The 18,271-nt window shown below is 37.3% G+C and overlaps 1 protein-coding gene across 1 annotated transcript in view; it reads left to right on the top strand.

Annotated features, from left to right (window-relative positions):
* The window catches only part of RARRES1 (retinoic acid receptor responder 1), a 56,321-nt gene that overhangs the window by 24,311 nt on the left and 13,739 nt on the right, over positions 1 to 18,271 (top strand). The window contains exon 4 of the mRNA XM_032408355.1: positions 445 to 581. Coding sequence (XP_032264246.1) covers positions 445 to 581 — 137 coding nt within the window. The remainder of the gene's footprint in view (positions 1 to 444; positions 582 to 18,271) is intronic.

Below are 18,271 nucleotides of genomic sequence, written 5' to 3' on the forward strand. Positions count from 1 at the left end.
TGCCAATTCATTGATTAGCTTTAAAGCCAATGATCAGAGAAGGACAGACATTTGGCAATTGGTAAAGACCATTGCAAGGACTGCAGACCCGGACCAGAAGGTAATGTGGAGAAGAGAATTGATAGACTTTTCAACCTAATTTTAAAATGCTTCTCAACTAACAAGACTTTAGATTAACTTTGAGTATCATTATAGCTGTTACTTTGAGTTAATATGGTACAGCAAAGAGCCCTTAATTTTTTTTATAGTAGCTTTACTCAGCAGGACACGTTGAAGCACATAAATCAGCATATGATGTAGAAACAGATAAGAACAAATCGTGTCCAGCACAAGGTCTTGCTGTAAGAGAGGACTGATGTGGCTGAGCTTATGTTCCTGAAACATACGAAATTGTGTCTCCAAAATGCCATAATGAAAATGTCCTTTTTTTTTTCTTCCTCTCAGACAGTCATGGACATATTGATCCCTCTCTGAGACCCATTTGGGATTTGGCTTTTCTTGGCAGCTCTTACGTGATGTGGGAAAAGACAACCCAGTTTTTACACTACTACATGGCACAGATCAGCAGTGTTAACCAATGGGTAAGAGAAAACCCCGAAAGTCAATTTATGTCATAAGAGATACAACCATTGCAGTGTTATAAGACTAAATTAATGTGAATTTCTTAGTTTTATGGAAACAGTTTTACTTGCATTTCATTCATTCAGTAAATATGTCCATGCCTGCAATGGACCAGGTATAGTTTTAGAGACTGTGGACCTAGCAGTGAACAAAAAACACAGTGTAGCTGCCCTCACTGAAATTAATTCTGGTGAGAGAAGATAAAGACAGTGGACTAATAAATAGTTAATAGGTATCAAATGGTGGTAGTAAGTGCTATGGAAAAAATCAGGGAGAAGGGAATGCAAAGGATTGATAGAATTGCTACTTATATTTTCTCAGGTAAGGCCCCTTTCATTTGAGCAGGGGTGACAGTGGAGCAGAGACCTAGGGGAAGTGAGTGAGCCCTGCCTCCATGAGGGAAGACAATTTCAGGCAAAAGGAATTGAGGACAGCAGTGTGGCTGATGGGTTGGAGAAATAGTAGTGGGGTATAGGGCTACTGTGACCGGAACAGAGTCAGCAAGGGGAGTGCACCAGAAGATGAAATCAAATGGAGAGGACCAGTTCCTGTAAGGCCTCACAGGCCAGTAGAAGAACCTTGTCTTTTACTCTTTAGAGGGTTTTTAGCACAGGAGTGACATGATCTGACTTAAAATACCATCATTCTGGCTGCTGTTTTGAGAACAGACCAGAGAGAGACAACAGTGGAAGCAGGGAGACCAGGGAAGTGTTGCAATAATCTAGACAAGGCCTGGGGGTGACTGGGACCGGTGGTAGAAGTGGAGGTGGTGAGAAGTGTTTGCAATCTTCATATAGTTTGAAGTCAGACCAACACTGTTTGTTGATGGGTTGGATGTAGATCTATCCAAGAAGGAGAAAAGTCAGGGATGAATCTTAGGATTCTGACCTGAGTAACTGGAAGGATAGAGTTTTCATTTACTGACTGGGGAAGACTCCGGGGGGAACAGATTTGGGAAGACATGAGCTTGATTTGGGGCAGACTAAATTCTACTAAATTACCATGTAGATGGTATTTAAAGCCACAAGAGTGGATGACATCACAGAGAATGTGTAGATAGAGAAAAGAAGTTCTGTATGGAGTCCTGCAACACTTGTAACTCCAGAGGTTGCAGATATGAGAAAAGAAGGTATTTCAAGGATGAAGCTTGACTGTATCCAGTGCTGCCAGAGAATCACGTACAAAGAGGCCTGAGATTGAGCATTTGGCTTAGGATGGTTGGAAGTCACTGGAGAGCTTGTCCAGAGCTGTCTCACTGGTACAGTGTGGGCAAACACCTGAGTGAAGTATGTTGGGAAAGACTGGCAGAAGGGAAGTGGACACTCCATCTCTTTCAAGGAATTGAGCTGTAAAGGGGAGTACAAGAAAGTAAGGGGCTGTAGCTGCAGGATGGGTGAGCACAGTGTTGAAAGAGAGTTGGTTTGCTGTTGTATTTTTAGGTTGGAAGGTTTAACAGCATATTTATATGTTGATGAGAAAAATCCAGTAGAGAGGGGCAAAGGAGGACTTGTAGGAAAGCAAAGGAAGAACTGCTGGAGCTCGTATCTTTGAGTAGGCAAAAGGATAGGATCCATCCAGGAGATGCTCTTAGACAGGAACATGGAGAGTTCATCCGGATGGTGGGGCAGTGGCCCAGATGCCAACAGGAGGCATGCAAGTTCTCACTGCTTCTGTGTTCTCAGTGAAGAATAAGACCAAGTCATCATGTGGGAGTAAGGATAAGAGCGGAGCTGTTGGAAGTGTGGGGGGGTGCATGGACCTGGCATTGTGCAGCCCTGCAGCCTCCCAGAAGGAGCTGTGCTCGTGTATACAGAGGAGGACCAGTCATGCTAAGCTGTCTGGGTGTGGGTGGAGTAGGCAGAGAGGTGGACGTAGCCCAAGTTGGGGTTCTTGTCAGGAAAAGTATTATGTAGAGAGAGAGGGGCATTTCCACAGGAAACAAAGTCAATTGCTCTAAGAGAACCTTAAGAACAAATTTCTAAAATCTGTTTTCTTCATGGATGGGTGAAACAGTGGATTCACCTGTGGATGGATCATTAGTGAATATCTTCTGAGTACAAAGATTTGCCCATCATCAAGTAATCACTTTTTTAAAAAAAAATTTATTCTTTAAGTATAGTTGATAGTCAATGTTATATTAGTTTCAGATGCACAACATAGTGCTTGGACACTTCTATACATTAGCCAGTGCTCACCAAAAACTGTTGTTATCATCCATCACTGTGCAACGTGAATACAGTATTATTCACTATATGCCGTGTGCTGTACTTTTCATCTCCATGGTTTATTTATATTATAACTGGAAGTTTGTACCTCTTAATTGCCTTCACCTAACTCACCCATTTCCCCTATTTCCCCCCTCTGATAAACATCAGCCATCTGGATTTATGAGTCTGTTTTGTTTGTTTGTTTTGTTTTTTATATTCTACGTATAAGTGAAATCATATGTGTCTTTCTCTGCCTGGCTTATTTCATTTATTGTAGCACCCTCTAGATTCATCCATGTTGTTGTAAATGGCAAGATCTTCTTCTTTTTTATAGCTGAGTAATATTCCATTCCACTCCATACCATATATTTCTTATCCATTCATCTACTGATGGACACTTAGATGGCTTCCATATCTTGGTTAATTGTAAATTATGCTGCAGTGAACAAAAGGTGTGTTTATCTTTTCCACTTTGTGTTTTCATTTTCTCTGGGTAAATATCGAATAATGAGATTACTGGATTGTGTGGTATTTCTATTTTGAATTTTTTGAAGAACCTCCATACTGTTTTCCACAGTGGTTGCACCAATTGACATTCCCCCACCAACAGTGGGGGTCCCTTTTCTCCACATCCTTGCCAGCCCATGTTATTTCCTGTCTTTTTGATTTTAGTCATTTTAGTCATTCTGACTGCTGTAAGGTGATATTTCATTGTGGTTTTGATTTGCACTTCCCTGATGATTAGTGATGTTGAATGTCTGTTGGCCATCTGTTATGTCTTCTTTGAAGAAATGTCTATTCAGGTCCAATTTTAACCAGATTGTGTGTGTGTGTGTGTGTGTGTGTGTGTGTTGAGTTGAATGAATCCTTCATATATTTTGGATATTAACCTCTTATCTGAGAAATTATTTTTAAACATCTTCTCCCATTCATAGGTTGACTTTTTGTCTTGTTGATGTTTTCCTTTGCTGTGTAAAACCTTTTTATATTGGTGTAGTCCCAATAGTTTGTTTTTGCTTTTGTTTCCTGTGCCTCAGGAGACATATCCATAAGTATGTTGCTAAAAGCAGTGTGCAAAACATACTGCCCATGTTTTTTTTAGAAGTTTCATGGTTTCAGGTCTCACATTTAGGTCTTTAATCTATTTTGAGTTTATTTTTGTGTGTGGTGTAAGAAAGTGGTCCAGTTTCTTTCTTGTATGTAGCTGTCCAGTTTTCCCAACACCATTTGTTGAAGAAACTGCCTTTTCCCCATTGTATATTCTTGATTCCTTTGTCATAGATTAATTGACCATATAGGCATGGGTTTATTACTGGGCTCTCTATTTTGTTTCATTCTCTATGTGTCTATATTTCTGTGCCAGTACCATACTGTTCTGATTACTACAGCTTTGTAGTATATATTGAGATCTGGAATTGTAATACTTCAGTTTTGTTTTTCTTTGTCAAGATTGCTTCGGCTATTTGAAGTCTTTTGTGGTTCCATAGAAATTTAGGATTATTTGTTCTAGTTCTGTGAAAAAGTCTTTTGGTATTTTGATAGAGATTACATTAAATCTGCAGATTGCTTTGGGCAGTAGGGACATTTTAACAGTATTCTTCCAATTCAGAAACATGGTATACCTTTCCATTTGTTTGTGTTGTCTTTAATTTCCTTCATCAGTGTCTTGTAGATTTCAGTGTATAGGTCTTTCACATCCTTGGTTAAATATATTCCTAGGTATTTTATTCTTTTTGGTACAATTGTTAATGGGATTGTTTTTTAAATTTCTCTTTATGCTACTCCATTATAAGTGTATAGAAATGCAACAGATTTCTGTCTAGCAATTCTGTATCCTGGAAATTTACTGAATTCATTTATTCCAATTATTTTTTGGTGGAATCTTTAGGGTTTTCTATATATCGTATCATGTCATCTGCAAATAATGAAAGTTTCACTTCTTCCTTACCAATTTGGATGATTTTATTTCTTGTCTGATTGCTACAAGTAAAGCTTCCAGTACTATGTTGAATAAAAGTGGTGAGAGTAGACATTCTTGTCTTTCTCTTGATCTTACAGAAAATATTTCAGTTTTTCACCATTGAGTATGATGTTAGCTGTGGATTTTTTTAAGGGATATTTCCTCTAAACCCACTTTGTTGAGAGTTTTTATCATGAATGGATGTTGTATTTTGTAGGATGCTTTTTCTACATCTACAGAGATGATCATATGGTTTTTATCCTTTCCCTTGTTGATATGATGTATCACGTTGATTGATTTGCAAATGTTGAACCACTGTTGCATCCCTGGAATAAATCTCACTTGATTATGTTGAATGATCCTTTTAATATATAGTTGATACCAGTTTGCTAATATTTTGTTAACTATTTTTGCATGTATATTTACTAGAAATATTGGCCTGTGGTTTTCTTTTTTTGTACAGTCTTTATCTGGTTTTGGCATCAGGGTAATGCTGGCCTGGTTCTGACTTTTGTAGGGAGTTTTTATTACTACTGATTCAATTTTATTACTAGTAATTGGTCTGTTCAAATTTTCTGTTTCTTCCTGGTTCAGTTTTGGAGGATTGTATGTTTCTAAAAATTTATCCATTTTTTCTAGGTTGTCTAATATTTGGCACATACTTTTTTGTAATATTCTCTTCTACTTCTTTGTGTTTTTTGTGGTGTCAGTAGTGTTTCTGCTTCATTTCTGGTTTTATTTATTTATTTATTACAGCAATAATTTACATTTTTATTCTTGTTTTATTTAATTTGAGTCCTCTATTGATAACTTTATCTAAAGAGTTATCAATTTTGTTTATCTTTTCAAAGAACCAGCCCTTGGTTTCACTGGGCTTTTCTTTTAGTCTCTATTTCATTTCCTTCTGCTCTAATCCTTATTATTTCTTCTATTAGCTTTGGCTTTGTTTGTTCTTTTTCTTTTTTTAAAATTTTTTGGAAGATTTTATTTATTTATTTGACAGAGAGAGATAGCGAGAGCAGGAACACAAGCAGGGGGAGTGGGAGAGGGAGAAGCAGGCTTCCTGCTGAGCAGGGAGCCCGATGTGGGGCTCGATCCCAGGACCCTGGGATCATGACCTGAGCTGAAGGCCGATGCTTAATGACTGAGCCACCCAGGTGCCCCTGTTTGTTCTTTTTCTAGCTCCTGTAGGGGTAAGCTTGTTGTTTATGATTTTTCTTATTTTTTTTATCATTGTTTTAAAAATTATTTTCCATATGAATTTCCTTTTTTTATCAAAAAGGATGGTCTGTTATTTTATTGACAGTAGGAAATTGAGTCATAAAACTTAATAAAACTTTTTAAAGAATGTGTGACATTCCCTTGTACAGTCATTTTGTTATTTCCTTTATGCCATTTAATAACAACACTAAACAGACTTATCTTTATTAACCCCCAAAATAAATCATTTCTTTCAGGAGAAGTTACTCAAGAGATACCAATTGAATTTATCTCAGATATTTGTTTATGCAGGTATTCTTTGTAGTTAGCTTACTCTGAAAGCTCTTTGTATTTTTTAAATTATAATTTTAGTATAGTTAACAGTGTTATATGAGTTTCAGGTATAAAATGTAGTGATTCAACAATTCTATACATTACTCAGTGCTTATCATGATAAGTATACTCTTAATCCCCATCACCTATTTCACCCACCCCCACCCACCTCCCCTCTGGTAACCATGACTTTGTTCTCTAGAGTTAAGAGTCTTATTTTTGGTGCATCTATTTTATTTTTTGGTCCTTTGCTTTGTCTTAAATTCTACAAATGAGTGAAATTATATGGTATTTGTCTTTCTCTGATTGACTTACTTCACTTAGCATTATACCCTGTAGGTCTATCCATGTTGTTACAAATGGCAAGATTTCATTCCTTTTTATGGCTGAATAATACTCCACTGTGTATATATACCATTCATCTATTGATGGACACTTGGGCTGCTTCTATAATTTGGCTATTGTAAATAATGCTTCAGTAAACATAGTGGTGCATATATCTTTTTTAATTAGTTGTTTTTTTGTATTTCTTGAGTAAATCCCCAGTAGTGGAATTACTGGATCATATGGTAATTCTATTTTTAACATTTTGAGGAACCTGCATACTGTTTTCCATAGTGGCTGTACCAGTTTGCATTCCCACCAATAGTGCTCAAGAGTTCCTTTTCTCCACATGCTCGCCAACACTTGTTGTTTCTTGGCGTTTTGATTTTAGCCATTCTGAGAGGTGTTATTAGGCAACATCTCATTATGGTTTTGATTAGCATTTCCCTGATAATTACCGATGTTGAACATCTTTTCATGTGTCTGTTGGTCATCTGGGTGTCTTTTTTGGAGAAATGTCTGTTCATGTTTTCTGCCCATTTTTAACTGGATTGTTTGTTTTTTTGTGTTGAGTTGTAGAAGTTCTTTATATATTTTTGATACTAACCCTTTGTCAGATATGTCATTGGCAAATATCTTCTCCCATTCAGTTATCTTTTAGTTTTATTGATTCCTTTACTGTGCAGAAGCTTTTTATTCTGAAGTAGTCCCAGTAGTTTATTGTTGCTTTTGTTTCCCTGGCCTCAGGAGACATACCCGTAAATATGTTGCTATAACCAACATCAGAGATTACTGCCTGTGTTCTCTTCTAGGATTTTTATAGTTTCAGGTCTCACATTTAGGTCTTTAATCCATTTTTAATTTACTTTTGTGTATAGTGTGAGAAAGTGGTCCAGTTTCTTTCTTATCTATAGCTGTCCAGTTTTCCCAACACCATTTGTTGAAGAAACTGCCTTTTTCCCATTGTATATTCTTGCCTCCTTTATAAAAGATTAATTGACCATATAATCATGGGCTTATTTCTGGGCTCTCTGTTCTGTTCCATTGATTTATGTGTCTATTTTTGTGTCAATACCATACTGTTTTGATTACTACAGCTTTGTAATATATCTTGAAATATGGGAGTGTGATACCCCCAGTTTTGTTCTTTTTTTTCCCCCAAGATTGCTTTGCCTATCCAAGGTCTTTTTTTTTTTTTTTTTAGTTCCATACAAATTTTAGGATTGTTTGTTCTAGTTCTGTGAAAAATGCTGTTGGTATTTTGATAGGGGTTGCATTAAGTGTGTAGATTGCTGTGGGTAGTATAGACGTTTCAACAATATTGTTTCTTCCAATCTGTGAGCATGGAATATCCTTACTTTTGTATCTGGCGTCCTCAATTTCATTCACTTATTCTTTATAGTTTTCAGAGAATAGGACTTTTACCGTCCTTGATTAACTTTATTCTTAGGTATTTTATACTTTTTGGTGCAATTAAGAATGGGATTGTTTTCTTAATTTCTCTTTGTGCTGCCTCATTATTAGTGTATAGAAATGCAACAGATTTTTTTTTTTAAGATTTTATTTATTCATTCAAGACACAGAGATACAGAGAGAGAGAGAGCACAAGCAGGGGGAGAGGCAGAGGGAGAAGCAGGCTCCCCGCTGAGCCAGGAGCTGGCCGTGGGGCTCAATCCCAGGACCCTGGGATCATGACCCGAGCCGAAGGCAGATGCTTAACAATCTGAGCCACCCAGGCGCCCCTGCAACAGATTTCTGTACATTGATTTTTGTATCCTGTGGCCTTATGGCATTAATTTATCAGTTCTGGTAGTTTTTTTTTGGTGGAGGCTTTAGGATTTTCTATATATATAGTATCATGTCATCTGCAGATTGTGAACATTGTACTTCTTCCTTACCAGTTTGAGTGCCTTTTATTTCTTGTCTGATTGCTGCAGCTAGGTCTTCCAGTACTATGTTGAAGAAAGTGGTTATAGTGGACATCTGTCTTATTCCTGACCATAAGAGGAAAGCTCTCAGGTTTTCACCATTGAGTATGATGTTAACTGTGAGTTTTCATTTATGGCCTTTATTATGTTGCAGTGTATTCCCTGTAAACCTACTTTGTTGAGGTGTTTTGTTTTTTTTAAATCATGAATGGATGTTGTACTTTGTCAAATGTTTTTTCTGTACCTATTGAAATGATCGTACAGTTTTTGTCCTTTCTCTTATTGATATAATGAATCAGTTTGATTGACTTGCAAATATTGAACCACCCTTACATCCCAGGAATAAATCCCACTTGATTGTGATGAATGCTTTTTAAAAGGTATTATTGTAGTTCTCTTTCTTTGTAGTGTCTTTATCTGGTTTTGGTATCAGGGTAATGCTCATAAAATGAATTTATAAGCTTTCTTTCCTTCTGTTTTTTCAGAATAGTTGGAGAAGAATAGGTATAAACTCTTCTAAATGTTTGGTAGAATTCACCTGTGAAGTCTTCTGGTCCTGAACTTCTGTTTGTTGGGAGTTTTTTGACCACTGATTGGATTTCATTGCTGGTGGTCAGTCTGTTCAAATTTTCTATTTCTTCCTGATTCAGTTTTGGGACGTTCTCTGTTTCTAGGAATTTAATTCTAGGTTGTCCAATTTGTTGGCATATAATTTTTCGTAATATTCTCTTACAATCCTTGTCTTTCTGTAGTGTCAGTTGTTATTCCTCCTCTTTCAGTTTTCATTTTGTTTGAGTCCTCTATATATATCTCTCTCAATCTCTCTCTCAATCTCCCTCAATATCTCTCTCTCTTTCTTAATGAGTCTGACTAAAGATTTATCAATTTTGTTGATCTTTTCAAAGAACCAGCTCTGGTTTCATTGATCTGTTCTATTGTTTTTTTTAGTTTCTACTTTGTTTATTTCTGCTCTAATCTTTATAATTTCCTTCCTTCTACTGTTTTTTGGTTTTGTTCTTTTTCTTGCTCTTTAGATGTAAGGTTAGGTTGTTTGAGATTTTTATTGCTTCTTGAGGTGGGCCTGTATAGCAATAAAATTGCCTCTTAGAACAGCTTTTGCTGCATCCCAAAGATACTGGACTGTTGTGTTTTCATTTTCATTTGTCTCCATGTATTTTTTTTATTTCCTCTTTGGTTTCTTGATTGACCCATTCGTTGTTTAGGAGCATGTTCTCTAACCTCCATGTATTTGTGCTCTTTCTAGATTTTTCTTATGATTGATTTCTAGTTTCATAACATTGTGGTCAGAAAAGATGTATGGTATGGCCTTGATCTTTTTGAATTTGTTGAGACTTGTTTTGTGGCCTATTATGTGATCTATTCTGGAGAATGTACTTGAAAAGAATGTGTATTCTGCTGTTTTTGATGAAATACTCTGAATGTATGTGTTAGATTCATCTGGTCCAATGAATCATTCAAAGCCACTGTTTCCTTGTTGGTTATCTGTTTGGATGACCTATCCATTTATGTAAGTTAGGTGTTAAAGTCCCCTACTATTATTGTATTACTATCGATTACTTCCTTTATGTTTGTTATTAGCTGATTTATGTATTTTGGTGCTCCCATGTTTGGTGCATAAATATTTACAATTTTTATACTTCCTGTTGGATTGTTCACTCGATGATTACATACTGTCCTTCTTTGTCTCTGTTAGTCTTTGCTTTCAAATATATTTTGTCTGATATAAGTATTGCTATCCTGCTTTCTTTTCCCCTCCATTTGTATGATACTTTTTTTATATCTTCACTTTCAGTCTGCCTTTGTCTAGGACTGAAACTAACCCCTTGTAGGCAGCATAGAGATGGGTCTTGCTTTTTTATTCATCCATCACCCGATGTCTTTTGATTAGAGTATTTACTCTATTTACATTCATAGTATTATTGATTATTGAAGTATGTATTTATTGTTTTGTTGCTCTATGGTTTTTGTATTTTGTCTCTGTTCCTTTTTTTTCTCTTGATCTCTTCTCTCATTGCTCTTTGGTGATATACTTGGATTCCTTTCTCCTTATTTTTTGCATATCTATTACTGATTTTTGATTTGTGGTTACCATATTAAGTGGTTACTATATTAAGTTGATGGTCACTTAAGTTTGAACCCATTCTTTACTCCTCTTCCCCCACGTTTTAGGTATATGGTGTCACATTTTACATCCTTTTATTTTGTGAATCCTTGACTGATTTTTATAGATATACTTAATACCACTTTTGTGCTTCCTACTTTTGTTACTCCTACTTATGGTCTTTCCTTTCTACACAAAGTGTCCCCTTTAACATTTTCTATAGGGCTGGTTTAATGGTGATGGATTTTTCTTTGACTTTTGTTTGTCTGGGAAACTCTTTATCTCTTTATCTCTCCTTCATTCTGAATGAAAGCCTTGCTGGATAGAGTATATATTTTTTAAAGATTTATTTATTTATTTGAGAGAGAGAGAGTGCACAGTGGGGAGAGGGAGAGGGAGAGAGAATCCCAAGCGGACTCCAGGCTGAGCGTGGAGCCCAAGGTGGGGCTCGATCTCACTACCCTGAGATCATGACCTGAGCCAAAACCAAGAATCAGATGCTCAACTGACTGTGCCACCCAGGCGCCCATGGATAGAGTACTTTGCTTGCAGGTTTCTTTCCATCAGCATTTGGAATACATCATGCCACTCTGTTCTGGCCTACAGAGTTTCTGCTAAAAACTCAGTTGATACCCTTGTGGAGTTTCCCTTGTACATAACTATTTTCTTTTTAATTGCTGCTTTTAAAATTCTCTCTTATTTACTACTTATTGCCATTTTAATTACTATGTGTCTTGGCATGGACCTCCTTGGGTTGTTATTGTTAGAGGCTCTGTGTGCCTACTAGATCTGGATTTCTTTTTCCTTCCCCAGATTAGGGACGTTTTCACCTATTATTTCTTGAAATAAATTTTCTGCCCCCTTTTCTCTCTCTTCTTCTTCTAGGATCCCTATAAAGCAAATGTTACTATACTAGATGGTGTCGCTGAGTTCCCTAAGTCTATTTTCATTTATTATTATTATTTTTTCTCTCTCCTGTTAGGCTTGATTGCTTTCCATTACTCCATCCTCCAGAGCTGATCCATTTTTCTGCTTCTTCTTGTCTACTATTTATTCTGTCTAGTGTATTCTTAATATCAGTTATTGAGTTCTTCATCTCTGGTTCTTTTTTATGTTTCCTATCTTTTTGTTGAAGGTCTTATTGAGGTTCTTCACTCTTTTCTCAAGTCCAGTGAGTATCTTCATGACCATTACTTTAAATTCTCTATGAGGCATATTACTTATCTCCATTTCATTTACCTCTTTTGCTGTGATTTTGTCCTATTCTTTCCTTTGGGACCTATTCCTTGTCTTCTCATTTTGTCTAACTCTCTGTTTTTATGTTAGGAAAGTCAGCTACATCTTGCCAGTCAGTTACATCATGCAACAGCTCTCTTTGCCAGTTTGTGGGCAGGGTTTTGTCCCTGTGTTGTTAGTGGGCTTGAGTTGAGTCTGATCGGGCATTTACCAAAGATGCAGTAGCACTGAACTGCAGGGCACTCCCCGTGATGTCCCCTGGGAAGCTTTCATTGGTGGGTGGGGTCTGTAGTCAGATCATATGTCTGCCCCCAGTCCGCTGCTGGGGCTGCAGTTGGACTGGTGTGTGTGGTTATCTTCCCCTCCCTCCCAGGGTAGGAGTCACCTTGGAGTGGTGCTGGCCCCTGTGAGGGCTGCTTGCACACTGCCAGACTTGTGGCACCACTTTGGATGGGCTCTGGCGAAGGGCGCATTGGATGGGGTAGGTCTGCAAGAAAACATGGATGAGGGTATGCAGTGCCAGCCAGGTCTGTGTGGTTCTGTGGGCGGGGTCTTGCAGCCACCTGTAAAAACCCCTGCTGAGCCCAGCCTGGCTGGAGGGGGCAGATGCATGGAGACATGTGGTAGTGGGATGTGCTGTTAACAAACTAGATGGAGAGTGTTGGCACTATGCTGGTTCCCACAGGTGTCTGTATATCTAGGCTAGGGGGCAGGAGAGGGATATGGTGCCTGCCAGCTCTTTTCTTCTTGGAGAAGTCTCCCCGTGATCCCTGCATCTCCAGCACATGTTCTGAGATTAGCAAATACTTCTTCCCATATACCCCAGGCATTTTTCAAACTGTTGCTTCCATGCCGTATCGCAATGGGGCTGTTTGTTGTGGTGTCTCTTTAAGGGCCGGGACTCCACCCTCCCAGTTCTCCCAGAGCCAAGCCTGCTGATTTTTAAAGTTCCAGGTCTTAAGCCCCACTAATTTTTAGGCCCCTCTAGTTTTCAAAGCCAAATGTTATGAGAATCCATCTTCCTTGTGAGGGTCCCCCATGCCTGGGGTGCCTGGTGTGGGGATCTGCTCCACTCCTCTCTCCTCTCCGTGTCCACTGCATACCTCCCCATGCACAGTCCCATGGGTCTGACTCCGCACCTCATCTCCACCTTTTCTACTCTCAGTGTAGTCTGTTCTCTACATTTAGCTGTGGAAAGTCTCTTCTGCCAGTCTTTAGGTCATTTTCTGGGTTATTTATACTAATGTGGGTGTTATATCCCTGGGATGAGTTGAGCTAAGGATCCTTCTACTCTGCCATCTTTTCCAGAAGTCCCAAGATTTTTCTTATTTCTTGAGGTAGGCCTGTATCACTATAAACTTCTCTCTTTGAACTGTTATTGCTGGGCCCAAAGATTTGGGCTATTGTGTTTTCACTTTCATTTGTCTCCATATGTTTTTTTTGTTGTTGGTTTGTTTTGATTTCTTTATTGACTGGTTTTTTAATAGCATGTTGTTTAGCCTCTCTCTGTTTGTGGGTTTTTTCCAGTTTTTTTTTTTTCTTCTTAGAATTGATTTCTAATTTCATACCATTGTGGTTAGAAAAGATAATTAATATGATTTCAGTCTTCTTAAATTTATTGACACTTGTTTTGTGGCCTAACATGTGTTCTGACCTGGAGAATGTTCCATGTTCACTTTGAAAAGAATGTGTTTTCTGCTCTTTTTGGATGGAATGTTCTGTACTTACCTGTTAGATCCATCTAGTCTAATGTGTTGTTCGAAGCCACTGTTTCCTTCTTGATTTTCTGTCTTTATAAACTATTCTTGGATGTAGGTGAGCTGTTAAAAGTCCTCTACTATTATTTTATTGTTATCCATTTCTCCCTTTATGTCTGTTAATATTTGCTTTATGTATTTAGGTGCTCCTGTGTTGGGTACATAGATGTTTACAATTTTTATCTACTCTTATGGGATCAATCTCTTTATCATTTTGTAGTGCCCTTCTTTGTCTCTTACTAAAGTCTTTGTTTTAACGTCTTTTTTGTCTAAGTATTGCTGTTGTTATTTTATTTCATTTTTTTTGCTTCCATTTGAATTGGAAATGTTTTTCCATCCTTTCACATTGTCTCTATGTGTCTTTAGGTCTAAAGTGAGTCTTTTTTAGGATATAGATGGGTCTTTTCTTTTTTTTTTTTTTTTTTAAACCCACTCAACCAGTGTCTTTTGAGTGGAACATTTAGTCCATTTACATTTAAGGTAATTATTAAGAAGTATGTACTTATTGCCATTTGTTAACTGTTGTCTGGTTGTTTTTGTAGTTCCTCTCTGTTCCTTTATTCTGTGCTTGTTCCCTTACTTTCTGGTTTGATGGCTTTCTTTAATGTTTGCTTGGATTCCTTTCTGTTTATTTTTTGTGTATCCGTGATAGGTTTTGATGTGTGGTTAGTGTTTGGTTCATATATAAAATCCTCTGTGTTTCTCAGTCTATATTAAATTGATGGTCACTTAAGTTCAAACACATCCTAAAAGCACTACTTTTTTTTCTCCCCTCTCCACATTCTATGTACTTAAGGTCATATTTTACATATTTTTGTGTATCCCTCAACTAATTTTTGCAGATATAATGGATTTTACTATGTTTGTGTTTTAACCTCCATAGTGGCTTTTTAAGTAATTAATCTACTACCTTTACTCTTTGTATTTTTACCTGTAATTTTTTTTTCCTTTCATAATTTTCTTAACTCTAGTTATGGCCTTTTTTTCCTCTTTAACTTTTTTTTTTTTTTGTAAGGCTAGTTTAGTGGTCATGAACTCCTTTGACTTTTGTTTGGGAAATTCTCTCTCTCCTATTCTGAACAATAACATTGCTGAGTAGAGTATTCTTGGTAGCAGATTTTTTCCTTTCAGCCCTTTGAATATATCATGCCACCACCTTGTGGCCCACGAAGTTTGTGCTGAAAAATCAGCAGAGCGCCTTATGGGGTTTCCCTTGTATGTAACTCTTTTCTCTTGCTGTTTTTAAAATTCTCTCTTTATCATTACTTTTTGGCATTGTAGTTATGTATCTTGGTGGGGACCTCCTTAGATTCATCTTATTAAGTGTTCTTCCTGCTTCCTCTTTCTAGATATAGTTCTTTTCCTAGATTAGGGAAGTTTTCAGCTATTATTTCTTCAAGTAAATTTTTTTGCTCTTTTCATCCTGTCTTCTCCTTCTGGGATCCCTTTAATGCAAGTAGTATGCTCAATGATGTCACTTAGTCCCCTTAACCTATTCTCATTTTTCACTGTTCTTTTTCTTTTTGTTGTTTTGCTTGTTTGCTTTCCATTACCCTGTCTTCCAGAATGTTGATACATTCTTCTGCATTCTCTGATCTGCTGTTGATTCCCACTAGTCTATTTTTTGTCATTGAATTCTTCATCTCTTGACTGGTTCTTTTTTTATATTTTCTATCTCTTTGTTGACGTTTTATCCACTCTTTTCTCAAGAACAGTGAATAATCTTTATGACCATTACTTTAAATTCTTTTTCAGGCATATTACTTATCTCTGTTTTATTTAGCTTTTTTTCCTTGATCGTGTTGTTCTTTCCTTTGGAACATATTTTTCTGTCCCCTCATTGTCTCTCTGTGCTTGTTTCTCTGGAAGGGAGGTGAGCTACATCTCCTAGTTTTGAAAGTAGTGGTCTTGTGTAGAACATGTTTGGTGCCCTGTAGTGCAGTCCCCCCCGGTCACCAGAATCAGGCACTCCAGGAGTGTCCCTTATGAGGGCTCTGTGTCGTGGCTGAACCCCATTTGCCTTCAGTCCAGTCAACTACAACGTCCTGCCTTGCCAGCTATGGACAAGGTTTAGTTCCTGTACTGTTGAGAGGCTTCTCTGAGGCCACTACAGGCATATTGATGAATGGGGCCAGCAGTCAGACTAGGTCTCTGCAATCTGCTTCTGTCACACCTGCAGGCACACCCAGCATGGCAAGATTTGATCCCTGGGCAGGTAACAAAAAGGATTGGCTGCAGGAACTGTGGGCTTGCAGGTTTGTGGGGTTATCTCCCACCTCTCCAAGGCAGGAGTCACTTTGGAGTGATACCCATCCCTGCTCAGAGTTGCTTGCAGAGTGTGTTAGGACAAGACCTGCTTTGGAGGGACACCTGCTGATGCAGGTGTTTGGATGGGGCAGGGCCTGTCGTGCTAGCCAGATAGATGGAGAGTGCTAACACTGGTTTCCACGTGTCCAACCGTCTAGGCTGGGGGAGGGCAAGAGAAATGGCACCCACCAGCACTTTTGTTTCTGGAGAAATCTCTTGAAGATCCCTATTCCTCCAGGACATTTTCTTGGATTAGTAAATAAATGTTTTTCACATATGCTCCAGGGACTTTTCAAACTGCGGATTCTGTGTTGTGTCTCAGGCCAACTGTTATTGCATTTCTAACCTTATATCTAAATATTTGTCAGTTTCTCCCTCTATGTCTGTTAATATTGAATGTATTTAAATGGTCCTGTGTTGCATAGGTGTTTATAATTATTATCTCCTCTTGTAGGATTGATCGCTTTATCATTATGTTGTGCCCTTCTTTGTCTCTTGCTATACAGTCTTTGTTTTAAAGTCTATTTTGTCTGATAAAAGTATTGCTACCCTGGCTTTTTTGTTACTTCCATTTGCATGGAGTATCTTTTTTTGATCCCTTCACTTTCAGTCTATATGTGTCTTTAGGTCTGAATTGAGTCTCTTATAGGCAACATATAGATGGGTCTTTTTTTTTTTTTTATCCATTTATTCATCCTGTGTCTTTTGTTTGGAGCAATTAGACCATTTACATTTAAAGCTATTATTGATTGGTATGTACTTACTGCAATTTTGTTAATTGTTTACTGGTTGTTTTATATTTCTTCTCCGTTCCTTCGTCTTTTTCTTTCCCTTTGTGATAACTTTCTTTACTGTTATGCTTGGATTCCTTTTTCTTTATTTTTTTGGTTATCTAGTATAGGTTTTTCATGTATGGTTACCATGTAGTTCGTATATAATAATCTGAATATATAGCAGTCTGTATTTAGTTGATGGTCAGTTTATTTCTTACACATTCTAAAAGTACTATATTTTTACTCCCCCCACATTTTATGTATATGTTGCCATAATTTACGTTTTTATTTTATGAGTCCCTTAACTAATTTTTTTGATGTAATTAATTTTACTACTGTTCTTTTAACCTTCATACTAGTGCTACATGTGATTGGTCTACTATATTGTAAGTTTGCTTTTGATCATGAAATATTTCCTTTCATTTTTTTCTTCTACTTATGACATTTTCTCTTTTTTTTTTTCTTTTCTTTTTTTTTTCTTATGACCTTTTCTTTTCCACTTAAGGAAGTCCCTTTAGCATTTCCTGTAAGGCCAGTTTAGTGGTTTAGCTCTTTTAATTTTTGTTTGGAAAACTGTTTATTTCTCCTTTAATTCTGATTGGTGACCTTGCCAGATAGAGTATTCTTCGTTGTAGGTATTTTTTCCAGGACTTTGAATATATCATCCCATTCCCTTCTGGCCTGCAAATTTTCTGCTGAAGCCTTATGGGATTTCCTTTGGACATAACTAGTTCCTTTTCTCCTGCTGCTTTTAAGATTCTCTATCTTTAATCTTTGATATTTTAATTATTTGTTTTGGTGTACCTCCTTGGCTTCGTCCTGTTTTGGTCTTTCTGTGCTTCCTGGAACTAGGTATCCATTTCCTTCCCCAAATTACCAAAGTTTTCACCTGTTATTTCTTCAAATAAGTTTTCTGCCCCATTCTCTGTCTTCTTTTTCTGGAATCCCTATAATGCTAATGTTAATATACTTGATGTTGTCCCAGAAATCCCTTAACCTATCCTGATTTTATTTTCATTCTTTCTTTTTTCTTTTTGCTGTTTCGCTTAGATGCTTTCCATTTCTGTGTCTTCCAGGTCACCAATCCATTTTTCTGCATCTGCTAATCTAATGTTGATTCTCTTTAGTGTATTTTTCATTTCAGTTATTGTATTCTTCAACTATGATTTGTTCTATTTTTATATTTTCTATTTGTTGAAGATCTCACTAAGTTCATCCACTCCTCAGTCTGGCGAGCATCTTTATGATCATTACTTTGAACTCTTTATCAGATAGAATGCTTATCTCCATTTTATTTGGTCCTTTTTCTGAGGTTTTATCTTGTTCTTTCATTTGGAGTATATTCCTTTGTCTTCCCATTTTGCTTGACTTCCTGTGTTTGCTTCTGTGAATTAGTCAGAACAGCTACTTCTAAACTTTAAGGGATAGTCTTGTATATGGTCTTCCCCTGTGTAGACTGTGTACCTGGTGACTTTGGCTGGCCAGCTAGAACTGTGGTGTGAG

Source organism: Phoca vitulina, unplaced genomic scaffold (assembly GCF_004348235.1).
Source record: "Phoca vitulina isolate PV1807 unplaced genomic scaffold, GSC_HSeal_1.0 scaffold10, whole genome shotgun sequence".
Lineage (NCBI taxonomy): Eukaryota > Metazoa > Chordata > Mammalia > Carnivora > Phocidae > Phoca > Phoca vitulina.